Source organism: Cygnus atratus, chromosome 4 (genome assembly GCF_013377495.2).
Source record: "Cygnus atratus isolate AKBS03 ecotype Queensland, Australia chromosome 4, CAtr_DNAZoo_HiC_assembly, whole genome shotgun sequence".
In the NCBI taxonomy this organism is placed as follows: Eukaryota; Metazoa; Chordata; class Aves; order Anseriformes; family Anatidae; genus Cygnus; species Cygnus atratus.
Genome location: NC_066365.1, coordinates 50,991,647 through 51,009,890, shown reverse-complemented (window position 1 = coordinate 51,009,890; position 18,244 = coordinate 50,991,647). Strand labels below are relative to the sequence as shown.

Genomic DNA, 18,244 nt, shown 5'->3' with positions numbered 1-18,244 from the left:
TTCTTATCACTCTTGCCAGCATCTATCTATAGCAAGGCTTTTTGTAGAACATTCTTTTCCTGATCAGTCCTGCTTTCAGCTATGGTATATTATAAAATCAAGACACTGCTCTATGAAGACTGCTTTTAAAATGTTTTTATCCTACTCCTTTGTTAGAAATCATACTTCCATTCAATTTCTTATGCTTTGTCTTCCATAGAAGCTTTTTTATTTTTTATTTTCAGTGTTCACTGCAGCATCACATTCAGACTCTATTTTGATGAGTTCAATTTTAATATCTTGCAATATTTTTTCCTTTTGAATTCATTTCCATAATGGCAATGGCAGACAGGAGAGAAGATCACTAAACGTGAAACTACAGTAACAGGATCTAAACCTTGCTCATAGCAAGCTTCCACTGATGACACATATTTGGTTAGACATCTGCACATTTCACACATTACCAATCAAATTCTTTTAAAAGGATTTTAGAAGGCATGAGTTCAAGTGACTACACTACTGTTCACAGACAGAACTGCTCTGGATGCAGAGCAAGGTCTTGACTAGATTAGCCTGGGCCAGGTCTTCGCAGCTTGCCCCCCCATGAAGCTAGAATCCCCACCAATGTACACACACGCTATCCTTCTGAATATTCCAAGCTTCTTTTCCCATTCCAAGGTTTCACATACTACTGTCTTCATACACTGATAGCAAAAATTCTTCTGAATTTACCTTATTCCCTTCCTTCTGCACTAATATAGAGGCAGTATACCCTGTGCACTAGAAAGGCCTATTCTAGAGAAAGTCATTAAAAAAGTGAAAAACAGAAATAGTTACCAAACACAGTTCTAGCTGGAACAGATTCCTTATTTATCCAAAATGAAACTTGAGAAAGGATGACGGTCATAATGCATGGGATATATGTCTGAATCATAAAATAACCCATTTTCCGTCTGAGGTGGAAGTAAACTGTCATAACAATATATTCACCTAAAAAAAAAAAAAAAAAGAAAAAATATTTTTCTGACTGCACATAATATTTATGTGTTGCAAAATAACTGTTTCAGACTATCAACTAGGATGATTGGTTAAGATGATGCTAATCACAACACTTAACATGTATAGGAAGATATCTGCCTTACAAGACAAGAACAAAGATAAGTTTTAACCAAAAAATCCTGGAAACAGCAGGTCCTTACAGTATTATTCTGAAGCTGCTTTCAAAAATACTACATATACACAACTAACACTGGATCACTTTGCATAGTGTAAGTATGATTTAAATCTTTTTTTGGCATCTGCTGAGCAAAAGAGTTTCAAGACACAAGTTATCTACCTACCACAGTATCCAGAACATTGTGGTACCCATCTGCTAAATAAAACAATTATAACAATGATGCATATAAAATGATATGGAAGCATCTCAGCTTTTTACTATATTTATACACCAGCGTCACTGTGATAAAGAGACATGCAAAAATCATTAAAAATGGCTTAGGTTTAGATAAAGTATCATTATTAATATTAAAAAAATAGTTATAGTTTCAGCTTGAACTGAATAAAGTATCTAAACAGAAGTACTACAGAAAAAGCATTTGGGGGACAGTAAGGAAACTGGGTCATTAACTCATAATAATCAATACACTAACAGGTCAATTTCTAATGTACTTCAAAATGCTCTTTTATCTTACAGAAATCATCCTTAGAGCAATACATCACATATATTTGCTTTATTTGTTTCATTTTGACCATCTCACAACACCCATACTTGCTGATGTTTAGAAAATGATTCCAATTTTTAAAAATATTTTGGGAATATGCTTGCTTTATCAGCAAACTGCTCATCAGTGATACTTCACTCATTTAGGATGCCTGTAGTTGCCATTTGCCTTATTTCTTACAGCATAAATCAGCAGAAGTATCTATTGTGACTAATGCATTTGTGCCTATCCTTATCTGACTAGAGGGTTTTTATGGTTTTAATAACCCATTCTGTATGCTCTACTTTTATCCCAAGCTGTTTGTACCACCAAACAAAGGAAGTCTTTTGCACATAATGTGGATACAGTGCTGAGAAATTACTTCCTCACCCAGGCATCCTCTTGACTCTTCAAACTGCATTTTAAGCAGTGATTAAATACTCATTTTGTCCCTTGGAGTAATGATCTCATTCTAGTTTTCTGAAAGACCTTCGCAATCTACGGTAATGAATCTGCAAATGTAAATCTGAAGGACAGAAACCTAATTCAGATTTATGTTCTCAGCCCTCAATATATACCCTATGACATTCAGTAGAATATCTTACAGGAACGAAAGAAAAAAAGCCTAGGGCAGTATTACAGGGTTAGTTTTACCTCAGATTAACTCTTGCTGATGAGATTCCTACCTGTAATAGATTTAATGGTTTCAGTGGATACCGTATGCCCAAGCAGGTCATACTGAACTAAACTGGAAGACTCCTCAGGAACTTCCACTGACTTCTCAGGTCCTTTTGTCCAGGTATAAATCATTTCACTCTTTGGATATGCATCTACAACACAGCACCAGTTTGCATAAATAGGAAACCTCACACCTTACCAGGACCCCAACCCAAACCTACTAAAATTGAACAGCAAGACTCACAGTAACAACTTTAGAAGATAACCTCCACGTGAAATTACCCCAAAAAACCACCCTCACATGAGAATAAATTGGAGCTAAAGTCATATGTCAAGTGTCACACATAAATTAACTTCACATTCAAATGTGAAGTCTGAACACTACACTTTCTGGATCAGTCCTTACTGAGTGTGTAAAGACTATCTTCACGTTATTTTAGAAATTTCTATCTAAAAATTTATTATTAAAATATACAGGTATCTAAAAAAAGAGCATGATAAAGAGGACACATTTTGGAGACAGGGTACAAATTTCTTTAAAGGAAATATGATTAAACTAAAGTCAGAAGTTTAAGGGTATTTTTTGCCAGAAACCAGAGGTCAGTAAAAGATTCACAGTAGCCCAGAAATAAGCACTCCCAAAGAAACATTCTAACATTTAACACAGAAGACATAACTTAGGGCTAGCATTCAATCCCTACACAGCCCAAACTCCTGTTAAAATTAAATTAAACCAGTCTTGCATTTGAAATTGCTATGTCTTATTTAAAGGTTCACTGAAGAAGACACCAGATTAGTGTGAAGCACAATTTCTGCTGACTGAAGAAATATGCGGGTGGAAAAGTCCCTACTATTGAAGTTCCCCTACTACACATCTGATACTAAAGCCAGTTGTAGAAGGACTAGGTTTCCAGTCTCACCATAACTGAAAAGCCTTATCAGAGCAGTGTCTTTAATATCTCTATTTTGCTTGACTGACTACTCAGCTGTATAAGCTCAATGTATGCTAAGGAACAACTCTAAGTAGCTTCCAGCCATTTCAAACTTCAAAATTCAGGGGTCAAGGAAAGCAGATTAATGTCCAGCCACTGACTATAACCCAGCATAAAGCAGCAGTGACCAGGGACACTTAGAGTAAAAAGATACATAATGAAGCACGTCAACTGTCCCCAGGTGGTCACAACAATCTCTGCTGTGGATTAAAATCAGGGAATCATAACTGCCTCCCTCTGTTGCATGCAATACGTCCCAAAACGTTCCTTCTAGCAAAAGTCAGGTATAGATTTTTTGGATACCCTTCAGATTTTGAAGCAGAAAAGGACAGTCACCTGCACTAAGATTCCTCTCACTTACTCTCACCTGTCTAAAAGCTATCTAGCATAAACTTGCCATGCAGACTCCCTCATATAGGCCAGGAGATAGGAGATAAGACAAACACAACCAGGATCAAATCTTAACACTTAACATACAAATCTATCTTAGGATGTCAGCTTGACATCACTGACTGTAGAGAAAGCCAAATAACCAGCTGCCCTAGGCACCTTTTACCTGACTGCTGTAAGTTGAGATGGATCCCACCCTCTTTGTCTTCTCCAGAGAATTTCTCACTTCACTGAGTGTTCAATTCATCCCTAGGAACCAAGAAAAACTACATATTTCAAGAAACAGTATAGCCAGAATAGGGGGGGTTAACGTAATAGCTGAATCGCTGCCTGCTTTTCAATTCTCTGTCTGGGTTTAATTTTTCAGATCCTAAATAAAATTCTCAAGGAACTTAACAGGAGTTTTGTCTGCATAAGGATTGTGTATCAAGACTAATATTCAGAAAGTTTAGTAATTGATCAAAATCTACTTCTACTATTTAAATTCTGTAGTTACAAGAAATTTCATAATTGCAACTTACAACTCCCAAATTTGAGAGGACAAGCATGACCATCCATGGGAAAATCCACTAATCTCATGGGACACTCTGCACTTATTGTAAGCCTATAATGGAACAAATTAAATAGTCTCTGGTTGCCATTTTGTCTAGGCAGCATAACTTTTGCATACAGTAATTGTAAAAAGCCAAAAAAACAAGCTAGATACCTCATTGTGTACAGGATGGTGCCATTTCTCATTATTCTGAAGAGTTTATTTGGGGCTGTCATATTATGTGCAACAGACTTTTTCCCGTTCCTGAAGAAAGTGTCAGGAGTCCACACCTTCGAAACCATCAAGTTGTTAAGTCTTAAAATTTCAATAGGGCCATCGTATTTTAATCTTTTGTCTACCCATGTTTGACGGAAGAAGACATCCATTGTATACTCCTGTATTAAATTGCAGAATAACAAAGATCATATTTTGCATATATAAGTGTTTCCTGTAATTAAAATAAATAAATAGAAATCGCTCAGGAGCAAAGAAATTAGTTGTAAAGAAAATGCTAAGTCCACTACACAAACATTTCCACCAATTAAAGTGCTGTGTACTTCTTAATAGCTTAATTTCCCACATTAGTCATATCAATAAATTGCTACACATATTTAATCATTAAGAAATAATTAATCTAATTAGATTCCAGGAAGCAGGCAATTTAACTTGTAGTCACGCATATAACTGGAAACAAAAAGATCTGTGACAATAAGTGTCAACAAATTTTAAAAAAAAATACAGCCAGCAGCAAAAAAATCCATGGATAAATTAAAATATCAGGACAAACAATTACCTCCACTTTAAAGCCACGAAAGGAAATTTAAATTCAACTGATCAAAAGCAAGCTTTTCAATAACAAAAGCAAAATATTTCCTTTGTTATGTCACAAGACGTATATAATAAACTACACACAGAGTTGCATAAATACACATTTATTTTCAACTACATAACTATCCTGCTAACTTCCCCAGAAAAGCCATTCGGATGCTCCAAAGAAAACATGCAAGCAACTGCAGAACTGCAGACACAAGTACATCATGAGAAATCACATGCTAATTAATTGACAAAGGAATGCATTTCTCATCTTGGAAAGCTTAAGCATTTCACACACCCACAAAAAAAAAATAATATTATGGCATTGAAAAAGGTAATATAGGAAGTTTGAAGTCCTTTCTAACTTACAGCTGCAATTCTGTGTTAAGTCAAATAATGTTTTTGACTTTATTTCAAACCTTTCTGCATGTTATTAGCATTGAAACTACTTGTTTGGTCATACCTATTCATATGGGCAAGGGTACATCTCTACAGGTGTAATGCATCCTAGAATTAGGTTTGCTGCCTGTTGCATGGCTGCATCGTCCAGTAAGGTTTATAATGAATCTACCAGGTCTCTCTTCTATTGTCATTTCCTGCTGGTGACATCATAGCTTACAGTAGCAGTTTCTGTTATCAGCTTCTACGTGACACATTTTGTAAAATGAGATTTCAATTCCTTTCATTACACTGGGTACCAAAGTAATCCAGTTCTTCTAAAAAGACATTCCGATAGATCACCTCCTGTACTGAGACTATCTCACGCTTTGCTCTTCCAGCGAGTTTTATGAATGCAGCCACATACATACCACATTGTGTCACTAATGGATACACTAACTAAAAATCATTCCAAAACCAATTCCTGGATCCCTGGAATTGCCTTCTAATCAATCCCTAATGACAAAAGGGGAAATATCTGCCGTAAACTCTCCTTTTGCTGGTTCCTTACCTACCTTCAGTTCTTGTTTTCACTCCTGCCTTCTCCAACATAACTAATAATTTCCACGTGGCAGCATGTCAAATGCTTCACCAAAGCCTGAGAGATCACATGCAGCCATCAATTTAGAGGTGAGGCTCACATTACTAGATTTCCTTGGGACCAGATTCTTGTACCCCTTGTCACACTGACCAGCATCATACATATCCATCGAAGGTGTAAGATGAAGTTCAGCATGAGACTGGTACAGGAACCTAGTCCTTGAAAAAATATCTTGCTCTCACATACTTCTCCCTAGCATAGAACCAAATGAGGTGCACCAGAAAGTGCAGGATAGAACCATGTGGGAAGGAAGCTATTGCCCTGAAACTGCCTTTCCCTTAAAGAAGTTAAGTACAAACATACAATGTACATATGTCTCTGTTACATCCATGTGATTTCTTGGATGTTTTATAAAAAAGAGAAATGGTCACGTGATTTAAGGGTATACTGCTGGATTAGAGAAGTTGATGAGAGTTATGCTGGACTTGACCTCAAGTGGATGCAGAAGCCTTTCAGGCACAAATAACAGTATGTGCAAATGTAACGTTTGTCTTCTGTGAGTATTTCATGCATGTCATTTTGGCATTCAATTTCTGCAGACACTTATGAAAACTCTATCAGTCAAACATTTACTGAAAGTGATGCTAAAACGGGCATAAAGATTGACAAAGGGAATTCATCTGAAATGAAAATGTCAACAAGTATTTGTGAAATGATGTCATTATTATTCACCTGAGAATAACACTCATTTCAGAAAGGGAAAGGCAATTTCAAATAGATTACATATTTTCCCCCCAGTATACTGAGATGCTCCCTGCAAGGCCTCTACACCATAAAAATCTGCTTTAAATCCTGTGAAGTAATTTCTTTAAACCAGCCAAAAACCAGTGCAAGTGTGACCAGAATCAGGCCTGCTGTATCTAATTATAAGCTATAAATTAAGCTGCTCCTAATCCTGTCTACTTTGCATGACTGACAGAACAGTACGGAGACGTGACTTGAGCATCCACTCCTGACTGCAGTTAATGGTTTCTCAGAAACAGGAAACAGCATTTTAATTCCAGAAATACATACCATTTCCACATCAGAAACAGGTCCAAAACTGGTGACATATATATCTGTTTTGACTTCTGTAACAGGACCTAATACATGAAAAGGAAGTGAGCAAGAAAATGTGAATTTTTCAGGTCAACAGTTCTCATAAGTGATCCTGGCATGTCAACAGTTATCACTTTGAGGGTTCTGTGGATGAGCAAGAGCAAAATGCAAATACAGGTCATTTCAGCTAAGTCTCTGATAACAAGCACTGCTCAACTATCTTTACCACATAAGTAAGCCAAAAGCAGCATTTCCATGCAAATCCCCATTTAGGAAACCAACGTAGACTCAACAGATATGAAAACAGGTACCGATAAATTAAAAGCCTTATGGAAAACACCATGCTGATAAACAACAGGCACCTCATTTAAGTAATCCACATTCCCCAAGGTATCTGTTGCTAACATTCAGTCTTACTGGTAATAACTGGGCTACAGATATTGGCATGCCATGGACTAGGCAATTTACTATTGCAGGACCAAGAACTGCAACCATATCGAGAGAAGTACTTAAGTGGCTTAATACTGACAAACAGAAGATTTAGGAATCTCAGCATTTTGGAGTGTCTGAACCTTGGTCCACATGCTATTACAAAGCCTGTCTTGAAAGAGCTAGTGGTATTTATTACACAGGGCAGCAGAGGTCTTGAACATTCACAGCTGGGAATGGCAAACAACCATCAGAAAAAGAAGTTTCATCTCAACATTATTATCTCCTTTACTACAGGACAAAGCACCTTGAAAATGTAAAATGGGCACCATTCCACATTACTTTTAATGGCAGTTTTAGGGTTTCCATTAACCTAAAAACACATGCAGGATTTAGGTTCGTTCCCAATGTAAAAGGCTAGAAAACTGCTAATTATTACCAGTTATGACGATGATTCTGTGATCAAAGCATTAGCTAATGGTTTAACTCAAGTAATGAGCTTACATCATAAATTAACAATAAAAAAAAATATCTACTGATGTTCCTACCAAACAATATCTGTTTGAAAAAAAACAAACTCACAACCACAGTTTCTACATTCCTGCAACTCAAATTTCTGAAGAGGATAAGTGGTTCAAGTCTGTTAATTCAGGCTTTATCGTAGTATTTGGAATCTAAATATGAAAAGAGGAAAGACTTAAGACTGTTTGAAGCAGAAGAATATGTGCCTCTTGGAAAGAAAAAAAAAATCACTTCACAGACATCACTCTGAATCAAATGTTAAAGGGATAAAAAGATAAGCAACTGGAAAACAGGAAACCCATATTTCTTGCACCTAGAACAAGTGTCAAACTGTGAACAAAAAGTAAAATAAAACCATGCAAAATTATTTCACTAAACAGTTTGCAAGTTATGTAGAGAAGAACAGCTAAGATTTTTTCAGCTAAATGTCAAAAAACAGACTCCTTGCTGGAAGTTAACAGTTTCACAGAAGGACATTTTTTCAAGATAAAATCTTAAGAAAATTCACCCTACAACAGTTGGTAGCTCAGTGGTCCCTGGAAAGTTGGATCCTTCAGCATGTCTGTCTTGAAGAGGTTTTAAGAAGCATTTCCCAAGTTCCAGATAACACACTTTTATACCATTCTGCTCTTCTAAACATGTCAAATGGAAGCTGCTCCCCTTTCTACAAGTAATTACGTGTTCATCAGGGCACAGAAATCCATGAGTGGTTAGACCACTCATTTCACTGCCAATGTAGTCCAATGAAATTTCCAGAATATAACTATTTATGGAGAGCTCCAAGAGATCAGAAAAAAATCATGCAAGAGCTGTCAAAATACTGGAAGTGGAGACTTTCACCTGCAGCGTTAAAAAAATAGGTGAGAAAAAAAACAATCATACTTGCACATAGAAACACAGGTGATCCAAATGTATCTGATTTCCCATAATCTATCTAAAGCCTATCTATAGTCTAAAGACTATCATTTATCTAGGGTAAACTACTTTGGGTTTAAATACGTATATATACACAAAATATTTCTTTATTTCATCTAGCAAATTTGAAATGTTTCTGAAATCCAAGTTCTATAGAAATGAAAAAGAGACATTGCTGCACACTGCTCTAGGGGGAAAATACAGAAATAAGTCTTTGTTGCCCAACAATAAGAAAATACTAAAAGTCATATTCCTAAAAACAAAACAAAACCACCTTTTACTGGTTTTCTTTATGATATCTTCATTTCTTTACCTCACAGAACACTGTAATTTCATAACTGTTGAATTGAACAAAGAGGCAGATTTTTCCCATAGGCATGAGCTGGTTTTCCTCAGAAACTGATTTCTTCTGTTTTATTAAATGATTACAGTTTCACAAGCAATAAGTGTTCAGAGTCTTTTTGCAAGTTTATTTTTTGGAGTTTCTTGGAAAGATGGAGAGATCTAAGACCAGGAAACTAATCTCAAAATCAGCAAGCTTATGATTTACTGCTATTAGAAACCCAATTGGAGTAACACAGGACTAAAACTATGCTAAAGTTTTGTCTTCTAGCAACTGCTATTCTGCTCTTAAACCTTTATTTACTAGTAGGACTCATGAGACGGAAGGAGGACATACAATTAAGAAGCCACAAAATAAGGTTGATATTAAAGTTTACTTTTGGATGAATGCCTGATATGATGGTAGTGCAATGATTAAATAAATGTTAAAATTCACATTTTAGGCCACTAGACAATGTCAGAGGAATGAGGATCTACAAACATTTTAGGTATCATAACAGAACGAATACATCCACCTAGTACTGATATGCAAATCCTTGCTTTGCATCCAAAACCGTGGTAAGCATTAAGACGTTTGGTAGGAGAGAAGACAACTGCAAGGGACAGTGGAGACTGATCATCTCTCTAATGCTTTTCCCAAAGTCGTAGCCCCATCATGCTTCACATCTTTCACCGACATTGTCAGTCCACAACTGTTAAGGCCAAACACTGGATTATCAACCACATCACAGTACTCAACGCCAACCCAGGAGCATCTATGGCGACATCATATTCTCCTTGTAGGAGAAAACATAACTCCAGTACGTAACAATAGTGGGGGTAGAAAGAGTGAGTCATGCCTTTTTCTTTCTTCCTAATTATTACTAATCATGGGAATTCCTGTCAACGAGGAGGTGATTTGTAGTCACCTAACCTACTTTTACTGGTGATTTAAGCAGCCCTCTGAAACAAGCATGTTGCACCACTTAATCAACTTGGGCTGTGCAAGCAGAAGATCCTATTAGAAACCTTCACCTTCTACTACTGGCAATAAAATGCAGGGAGTTGTAAGAAGGCCAATTAATTTTAAATATGACCATTTGGGCTTATCCTTCAATGGATGTTCAGAAAGCATCTAATCACCATAAATCTTCACGAACACTGAAGAACTATTTATAACATACTGGTGTGTATTTTTATGTCAATGAAATAGGAGGAGAGTCCTACACACTGCAGTGGGAACGGTTAAGTCTGAATCACCGCTTGCAAGATAATATATTTTAAAGAAGCTCAGGCAGGATTAAAAGCAACCCCTGCAAAAAGCCAGAATAGTTCAGCGTTCGGTAGAGATGCTGCATGTGGGCTGCAGAAGTGATGCCAGGCCCTAACCCTGCGAACAGGAACATAAGACAGCTCTCCCATGCATTGCATGCCAACATATGGGTTGAACCGCAGCACAGCTCCCAGCAAAAGACTTTGGGCTCCATTATCCCCTCGTCTCCATAGGCAACTGTCACTGCAGAGATCTCCACTGTATGTAAACAGTCAAATCCTGCACAGGCTCTCCGTACATTGCAAATTTTGCCATCAAGAGTCACGCTGCCAAGCACGAACATTAGCAACAAGCCTGTACAAAGGTTTCGACACACAAACTACAGTTTAAATGTTAAGTGCAGCTATTGCCACTGCTATGAGATCAGTCCCTGGATACATAAACTACGTGAAACTACATTACATCAGTTCCTACAGTAACATCTAAAAAAGGGGGGAGGAAGAAGTAGTTGCTACAGATTTTTTTTTTTTTAAAGAACCACATGTGAAAGACTTGGTGCTTTTTCTACATTCTTGCTGGCTGCTTATGATTGCTATCTTTCAATTTAAAAAAAAGATTCTATGAAGCATGTTCTTTGTTTAATTCTACAGCAGAGGACACCTGCTATATATGAAATTTCTGCTGGGAACTCAGAACCACTAGGTAGGGCATTGAATGTGGAATGTGGAGTTCAAACACTTATGCTACATTCTTTATCCAAAGATAAATACAACAAATGCAACAGCACATGGTAACTTTTACATTCATCCATCAGCATGTCTGAACCCTGAAAGGAAAAAAAACATACCTCCAGAAATGAGACTACTCTGTTTCTTTGCCTGTTCAGCAGTTACTCTCTGCTGAGACAGCCAACAAGGCTGACACTCATGCCAGTTCCCATGATGTGGACACCTGTCTGCTAAGGACTGGACCAAGAATATCAGCTAATTTTATACAGGTCACTAAACAACAGACAGATGGTAATGACTTCAAGCATTACAAACCTGCGCCAAATTCAGATCAGGCAACTACAGGTATATAACACTATATCCTGTTAACAAGCCTTTGAGTCATCTGCTCTCACCAGCTGAGGAAGACTGGACAAGTGTCTGAGGAAAAAAAATGATAACTTTACAGTGCTCATGTCCAGTCCCTTTGCAACCTTAAAAAAATATATATTACAGAATCTATTATGCTGAGCAATGGGACCTTGAAAGTATGCATGAGTTTTTTAATAAGAGCAGATAATCATGTAGATATATTTCCATTCTCTAAAAAGAAAAAGATGTCTTTGCTCTTCAAATTTATTCTGCATGTATTTCTTGACTACACTCACTCCTTTTGCCTTGACAGGAAATGAAACTCTTCAGTAACAATGTTCATAAGCTGAACATTACACAGCTTAGTAGGGGCAGAGAGGCTGTCCCATACTTTTCTTAGGGAAGATGATAGCCAACATATTTAGTTCCACCAGGTATCCAGCTGCACTTTCACAGACACAAGATCATGAGAAGGAGTAAGAAAAGAGGAAGGAAAGAAAAAGGAAAATGAACTAACATGGTTCTGTTCCTTCTACTCATGAGCCAGCATGCAGGCAACTTGTGAACAGAAAGCAGTGGAACTATCACCACTTCACTAGCTGATAGTAAGACTTGCACTTTGTGCCAGAGTGCACCTCACACAAATAAACAGACCAAAGAGGAGAGATTGCTCCAGCCTTCAGTGACTGATGGGCAACCACACCACAAGGAGACAGGAACATGCTGTGGGCAATACTGTCAGCCTCAGAAGGGACACACCTTCTTTCTTTGGTCTGAACAAAAAGCAAGATGCCCAAGATCAAAGGCATGCCTAGCAGAAAAATTCATCAGAATTAGCAGATACAAAGGAATACTGAGTGATGCTCTTCCCTCACTTTGGTCATCTCATTTCTTCTTACTTTGCTAAGTACAGGCGTAAGTGTGATGAGCTAGCATGTCATGAAAGTTTTAAAAGATATCGTAACATCGCAAAGTTATAACCTTATAATAAAAGATTATATACATAATAAAAGGTGATCTTTCCCCTGTACTCAGCACTGGTGAGGCCACACCTTGAGTACTGTGTCCAGTTCTACATTCCCCAGTACAAGAGAGACGTGGACATATGTGGAGAGAGTCCAGCAGAGGTCCACTAAGATGCTGGGGGGGACTGCAGCCCCTCCGTGTAATGAGGCTGGGAGCTGGGACTGCTCAGCCTGGGGAAGGGGAGGCTCAGAGGGATCTCATCACTGTGTGTAAATACCTGAAGGGTGGGTGCAAAGAGGAGGGAGTCAGGCTCTTTTCAGTGGTGCCCAGTGCCAGGACAAGAGGCAGGGGGCACAAACTTTAACACCAGCAGTTCCCTCTGAATATCAGGAAGCACTTCTGTGCTGTGAGGGTGACCGAGCACAGGCTGCCCAGAGAGGTTGGGGAGTCTCCCTCCTTGGAGATCCTTAAAAGCTGGCTGGACATTATTCTGGGCACCCTGCCTGAGCAGGGAGATGGGACCAGATGGCCTCCATAGGTCCCTTCCAGCCGTAACCATTCTGTGGTTCTTTAATCCAGCACAGGTTTTAATCAGATCTGTCAGGCCCTTCTATCAGGAGTTCCTCAGGTAAAGTCTAAAACCACAGAAGTGTTAAAATGGCAAATCAGATTCAGGCCTTTTATGTCAAGTGAATAATGCTCCTGTCAAAATGTCATCTGGAGTTCTACAACCATTTTGAAACTAATCACCCGTGGAAAAGTAACAGATTTCTGGAGAAAATCAAGGTTTTGCAATTTTATAGAGAGTTTGCCTTTCTTGTGTGTCATATGTAAACTTTTAAAAAGCAGATGAAAACTGGAGTCAGGGCGTAAGTTGAAGTGGTTTTCCTTCAAAGTTTTACAGCTGAATAAAAATAGCACTTAGGTAACACCTGAAGTTTTACAGCAGATAATGCTTTTCATTAATCACACTGCAGGTGACTTCCGTAAACACCCTATGCTTGTGATCTGTTAGATTACCAAGTGATTTTGGCTGGGAAATTCACATGCATTATAAACTACATCCAGATATTCAGGATAATGGCAAAATGGCACACACAGAGTAAAGAACGTAACTGACTTAGTTTCCACTACACTATTTTAAAACATCACACAGCATTACTTTTTTCTTTAGTCCCTAAATACTTTCACACCACTGAAACTCAACACTGTTATGCATTTAAAGTCTTCCTGAGAGCACTTGAGGATTTTTTTTTCCCTGCACAAAACTGCCTGTTCTGCTTTGCTTAATTAAACTTCTGGCCAAAATATCTTTCCTTCTCTCTTGCTCCTTTTAAGGGTTTAGATTCCCACCCCCCAAAGTTGAGGGGAGCTTCCACTTAAAGAGTCATTAATAACTTTCTTCATGAACTCTTCTGGTTTTATTTATTACACTAGCAAAGCTCGCAATTATTAGTAAGGAACAGCAACTTTTTTTTTTTTTACCTGTTTCATAAAGCAACTTTGTAATGCACAGTGTCCATCAAGTGACATTGGGGAACTTAGTTCTTCTGTTTACCCTCAACATATGCCATACTCCTGTGTAAGATGTACCAGGGCAAGCTTCCACGTACTCCACTACAGTTGAAAACCCTCTTGAGAGACCATAACTACATTTGTAAGCATGCTCAGGTGATTTCACTTCTCCTTTATAGCCACAACAATTGTGCTAATTAGTGATAGAGAATTTGTATCCAATTTTAGGAAACCTCTAAAATCTAATGTTTCCTCCTTTGCTCTGCATGCAAAAATCTTCATGAGTTGTTATTTGTGGTAACTCTGGAATATGCCGGCAAAATTCAGAATTTGGCTAGCCCCCCAAGTCTGATTTTAAACATCACTTTTGCCAGAATTAGAAATGTTTTCATCGATTTGAAGTTTAAAATCAGCATCGGTCAAACCTCTGTGAGGCCTTTTGTTCTTAAAATAAAACCTTCGTTTCATTTTGAGCCACGTGCAATCTAGATGGTGAATCAGCTTCAAGAATAAAACAAAAATAAATATTCTGCTGCTCATCAGAAAGTGACACAGCTTTAGCATTACTGAGGCACACTATACTTTCCATTTCTAAATATTCCCACCCCCTATGACATTTGTTTGCTACACTCTATAATAACGAGTGACCCACTTCCAATATGTGAGTCCCATTTGGCATAAAGATTTATCAGCAAAAAACACAGAATATAGGGAAAACTGAATTTGGATAGTATACCTTTTAATGATTAATCCACACATCTTGTTGAGTTATGTCAAAAGGTCAGATCTGACCACTTAGAGAAATTTACGTTTATGTTGGTTTCAGTTTTTAGTTAAAAGCATTTCTTGTCAAATCAGGTGAAGATAACTTGCTGCAATGAGCTAGGGTGCTAGGCATTGTTTAAAAAATAGAAGTATTTTTTTCCATATGTTACTTAGAAGTTCAAAACTCAAAGATGAGTAGTTTAGATATTATAAAGAAGACGCAAGAAACAATAAAATATCAATTTTGTGAAATATACAGCCAGAAGTGCCTTCCTCAGGCTGAAATCTGAAAGTTTTATCTCCCTGTACCATTTACTTCAATACTGCAGTTATGAAAGTTCAAGGAGATAGAAGGAACTTTTCCTTCTTGACAGCATTTTGCTGAAAGACTACTTTTGCAAAATATCCTGCAAAGGACAACTGTATCGAAATAAAAATCAGCATAAACTATATGTCACATCACATATTTAGTAGTTGTTTAATTTTGGAAATCTGATAATGCTCATAAAGCATCTTTGCTAGATGACTAATTAGTTGGCATTCAACCTAAAATGATACCAAACATAGCACATCTCTTGTACGCATGCAGAAGTGTCTGTAACCTCTCTGCAGAGACTGAATTGGAAAAGGCTACCTGTTCTCAATGACTCCTCTGGGTGCTCCAATAAATTTAGCTTTCTTCTCACATAACATTTAAGCTGAGCTATGGAAGGCCTCATTTATTCAATATACCCAAAATAATAAAGAAGTGATCAATGATGCTAGTGTTATCCTTTAATGATCAAGATCATGCATGTGAGCCCAATACATGGCATGTGTTGGCATACATGTCAGTGTGGATGCATCACGTGTATGAAGAAGGTACTTTTAGGGGAGGAAGAAAGTATTTCGCAATATAAACCTACGCAAGGATCTCATTCAATTCCGGATAGGAGGCAGCCCATAAAATGTTCTTGCTGGCTTATTGCATCATGAGACGGGCTGTAGCATTTCTTTTTAAACCTTTTTAAAAAAACTTTTAAATCTGTATTTTTATATTGGCATGCCAGATTATGGAATGAATTTCAACCCGATCCTAGTTATTTTCGGTCCCGAGCCCCTACAGGCTATCAGCAAGCCCCACACCGACCGGCGAGCCCGGCTGCTTGCTCAGCAGCACCGAGCTGCGCCGGACCAGCCGGGGGCACAGCGGGGGAGCGGGACCCCGCGTCCACACGGCGGGCGCGGGCAGATTCGGCGCTCCGCTCCTGATTCCTACCCTGCAATTAACTGCTCCTAAACCAGAGCTGGACCCGGAGCAGCCGAGCGCTGTTCGTCCCCAACTCGCTGAAGGGAGGGCGCCCACCCCCGACCTGACCCCTCAGCCCAGCACCCAGCCCCGGACCCGCTTCTACTCGGACCCCATCCGTGGCACTTAAAGGGGGGACAAAATCCGCCGGCCCCGGGCTGGGGGGCAGCTCCTCCCTTCCCTGCCAAGCCAACACACTCCGGCTCCCCGGTTTCGCTCCGGCACGACGGCAGCACCCCGAGGACCAGGCCCTTCTCCCCTCCGATCCCCGGGGGGCTCAGCGCTGCCCCCCGCGCCCCCCGCCCGCGGGCACGGCGGCCGTACCCCCGAATCCCGGGCGCAGCCGGTTGTCATAGCCATCCAGGAGGCTGTTCAGGATGCTGGTGAAATTCTCCGGCCACAATTTCTCCTCTTTTTTGCTCTGTCCCGGCGGCCCGCTGAGACTACGAGGCAAAGAGGGAGCGGGTGAGAGGAGCCGCCGGGAGCCGGCTCGGCGGCACCGGGCGGGGGTCGCCCCGCCGCCGGGGGGTACTCACCACGTCGCCAGGCACAGGCAGTGCAGGAGGGCGATGGAGAGACCCGAGGACATGGCGATAGCTGGCTCCTTGGCAGAAACCATCTTTGCATGCCATACTTCACGCCTGGGCACGTTAAACGCCTTGCTCCGGGGCGGGGGGGGACGGGGACGGCGGCGGCAGCCCCCGGCGGCCCTACATGCGCGGCTCCCCCCCGGTTGCCAGGCGGCGGCGGCGGGCAGGGGCGGAGGAGAGGCGACTTTCCCCGCGCCGTTAACTCCCTCGGGGCAACAGGCGCGGGCCCCGCCGCTCCCGCCTCCGCCCCGCTCCGCCCCGCCTCGCTCTTCCCACCCGGGGCCGCCTCAGCACCCTCCGGGCGGCCGGTGAGGCGAGGAGCCCGCCCGGTAGCGGCCTCCCGGGGGAGGGAGGAGCCGGGCCGAGCCGAGCAGAGCCGCGGGTGGAGGCGGCTCTCGGCCCCGGCCGCCCTGAGGGGGCTGGTGAGCCCCGAACTGAGGGCGGCCCGGTCTCGGGGTCCCCGGGTGGCGGGGCGCTGAGGTGGGTGTCTGTGAGGGAAAGGCTGGCAGGGGGAAGGTTTCTCTCCCCTCTGTGTTCTGCTCGTGACTGAGGTCTAAAGTCTTCGCTGTCCCGATCCTCTCTTCTCCCTGAGGGGGGAAAGAAAGCCAAGAGCAGGGGGGAAAGAGAGTAATTGCCCTGCAAGGAGGATTTGGGAGCAGGAGGGTCCCTCCACACCAGCAGGAGGCATACCAGGCGCTGGGGTGAGGAGAGGAAAGAGCCGTGACTTCAGGGTTAAAACACACCCGAAATGGATGGGAGCGAGTGGGTTATCCCGGCTTTCTGGAAGCAAAAATGCTAGAACAAGGGAATGGCTTCACATTGTATTTTTTTTTTCCTTTCCTATAATTAGGAAGCCAGGTTAAGTGACCCAAATAATTTCCATTATACAAGGTCCAAGGGATTCTTGCATAAATTGCTGTAAAACCCACTGCAAAATGTTGCTTTTCTGTCAGAGACTGCTGGGATGGTTGGAGCTTTGGGGGAGAGGGAAGAGAAAGGTACGGGCTGTTTTTCCCCCAATACAACAGGTACTGAAAATAAACTACTTGTCCTTCTAATCAGGTGTGCTGCAAAGTTGTTTAGGTTTGGTAATCAGTGTGCGTGTCAGTTTTAATGAAGCTGGTGAAGTTCATTGTGCAGGAGCATATGGAGCAGGTATTGTAATTGACTTCAAGACTACAGCCCTGCCTATGCTGACATAAAAAGGCTTTATTCATTACGTGCTACACTATCTCCAAGCACTGAAATGCCTGATTATCTTCAAAACTACTGGACACTTGAAATCTTCCTGATTGTACTTCAGAGCTTGTTCCAGCTAGGGTGCCCTTTGCTGATTCCTTTGAAAAACAATTAAAGCTGTGCTTCAAATCCATTTAGTTTGCTGATGCTCTTTATCTTTCAAAAAAAAAAAAAAAAAACC

At 40.4% G+C, this 18,244-nt stretch overlaps 1 protein-coding gene across 1 annotated transcript in view; it reads right to left on the bottom strand.

The window, feature by feature from the left end:
- Window positions 1-17,034, bottom strand: part of GABRA4 (gamma-aminobutyric acid type A receptor subunit alpha4) — a 40,583-nt gene extending 23,549 nt beyond the window's left edge. The window contains exons 1-7 of the mRNA XM_035553443.2: window positions 16,771-17,034; window positions 16,559-16,677; window positions 7,138-7,205; window positions 4,446-4,666; window positions 4,261-4,343; window positions 2,366-2,509; window positions 817-969 (exon numbers count right to left, since the gene is read on the bottom strand). Of these exons, the coding sequence (XP_035409336.1) occupies window positions 817-969; window positions 2,366-2,509; window positions 4,261-4,343; window positions 4,446-4,666; window positions 7,138-7,205; window positions 16,559-16,677; window positions 16,771-16,853 (871 nt within the window). The 5' untranslated portion in view covers window positions 16,854-17,034. The remainder of the gene's footprint in view (window positions 1-816; window positions 970-2,365; window positions 2,510-4,260; window positions 4,344-4,445; window positions 4,667-7,137; window positions 7,206-16,558; window positions 16,678-16,770) is intronic.
- Window positions 17,035-18,244: the final 1,210 nt, after the last annotated feature.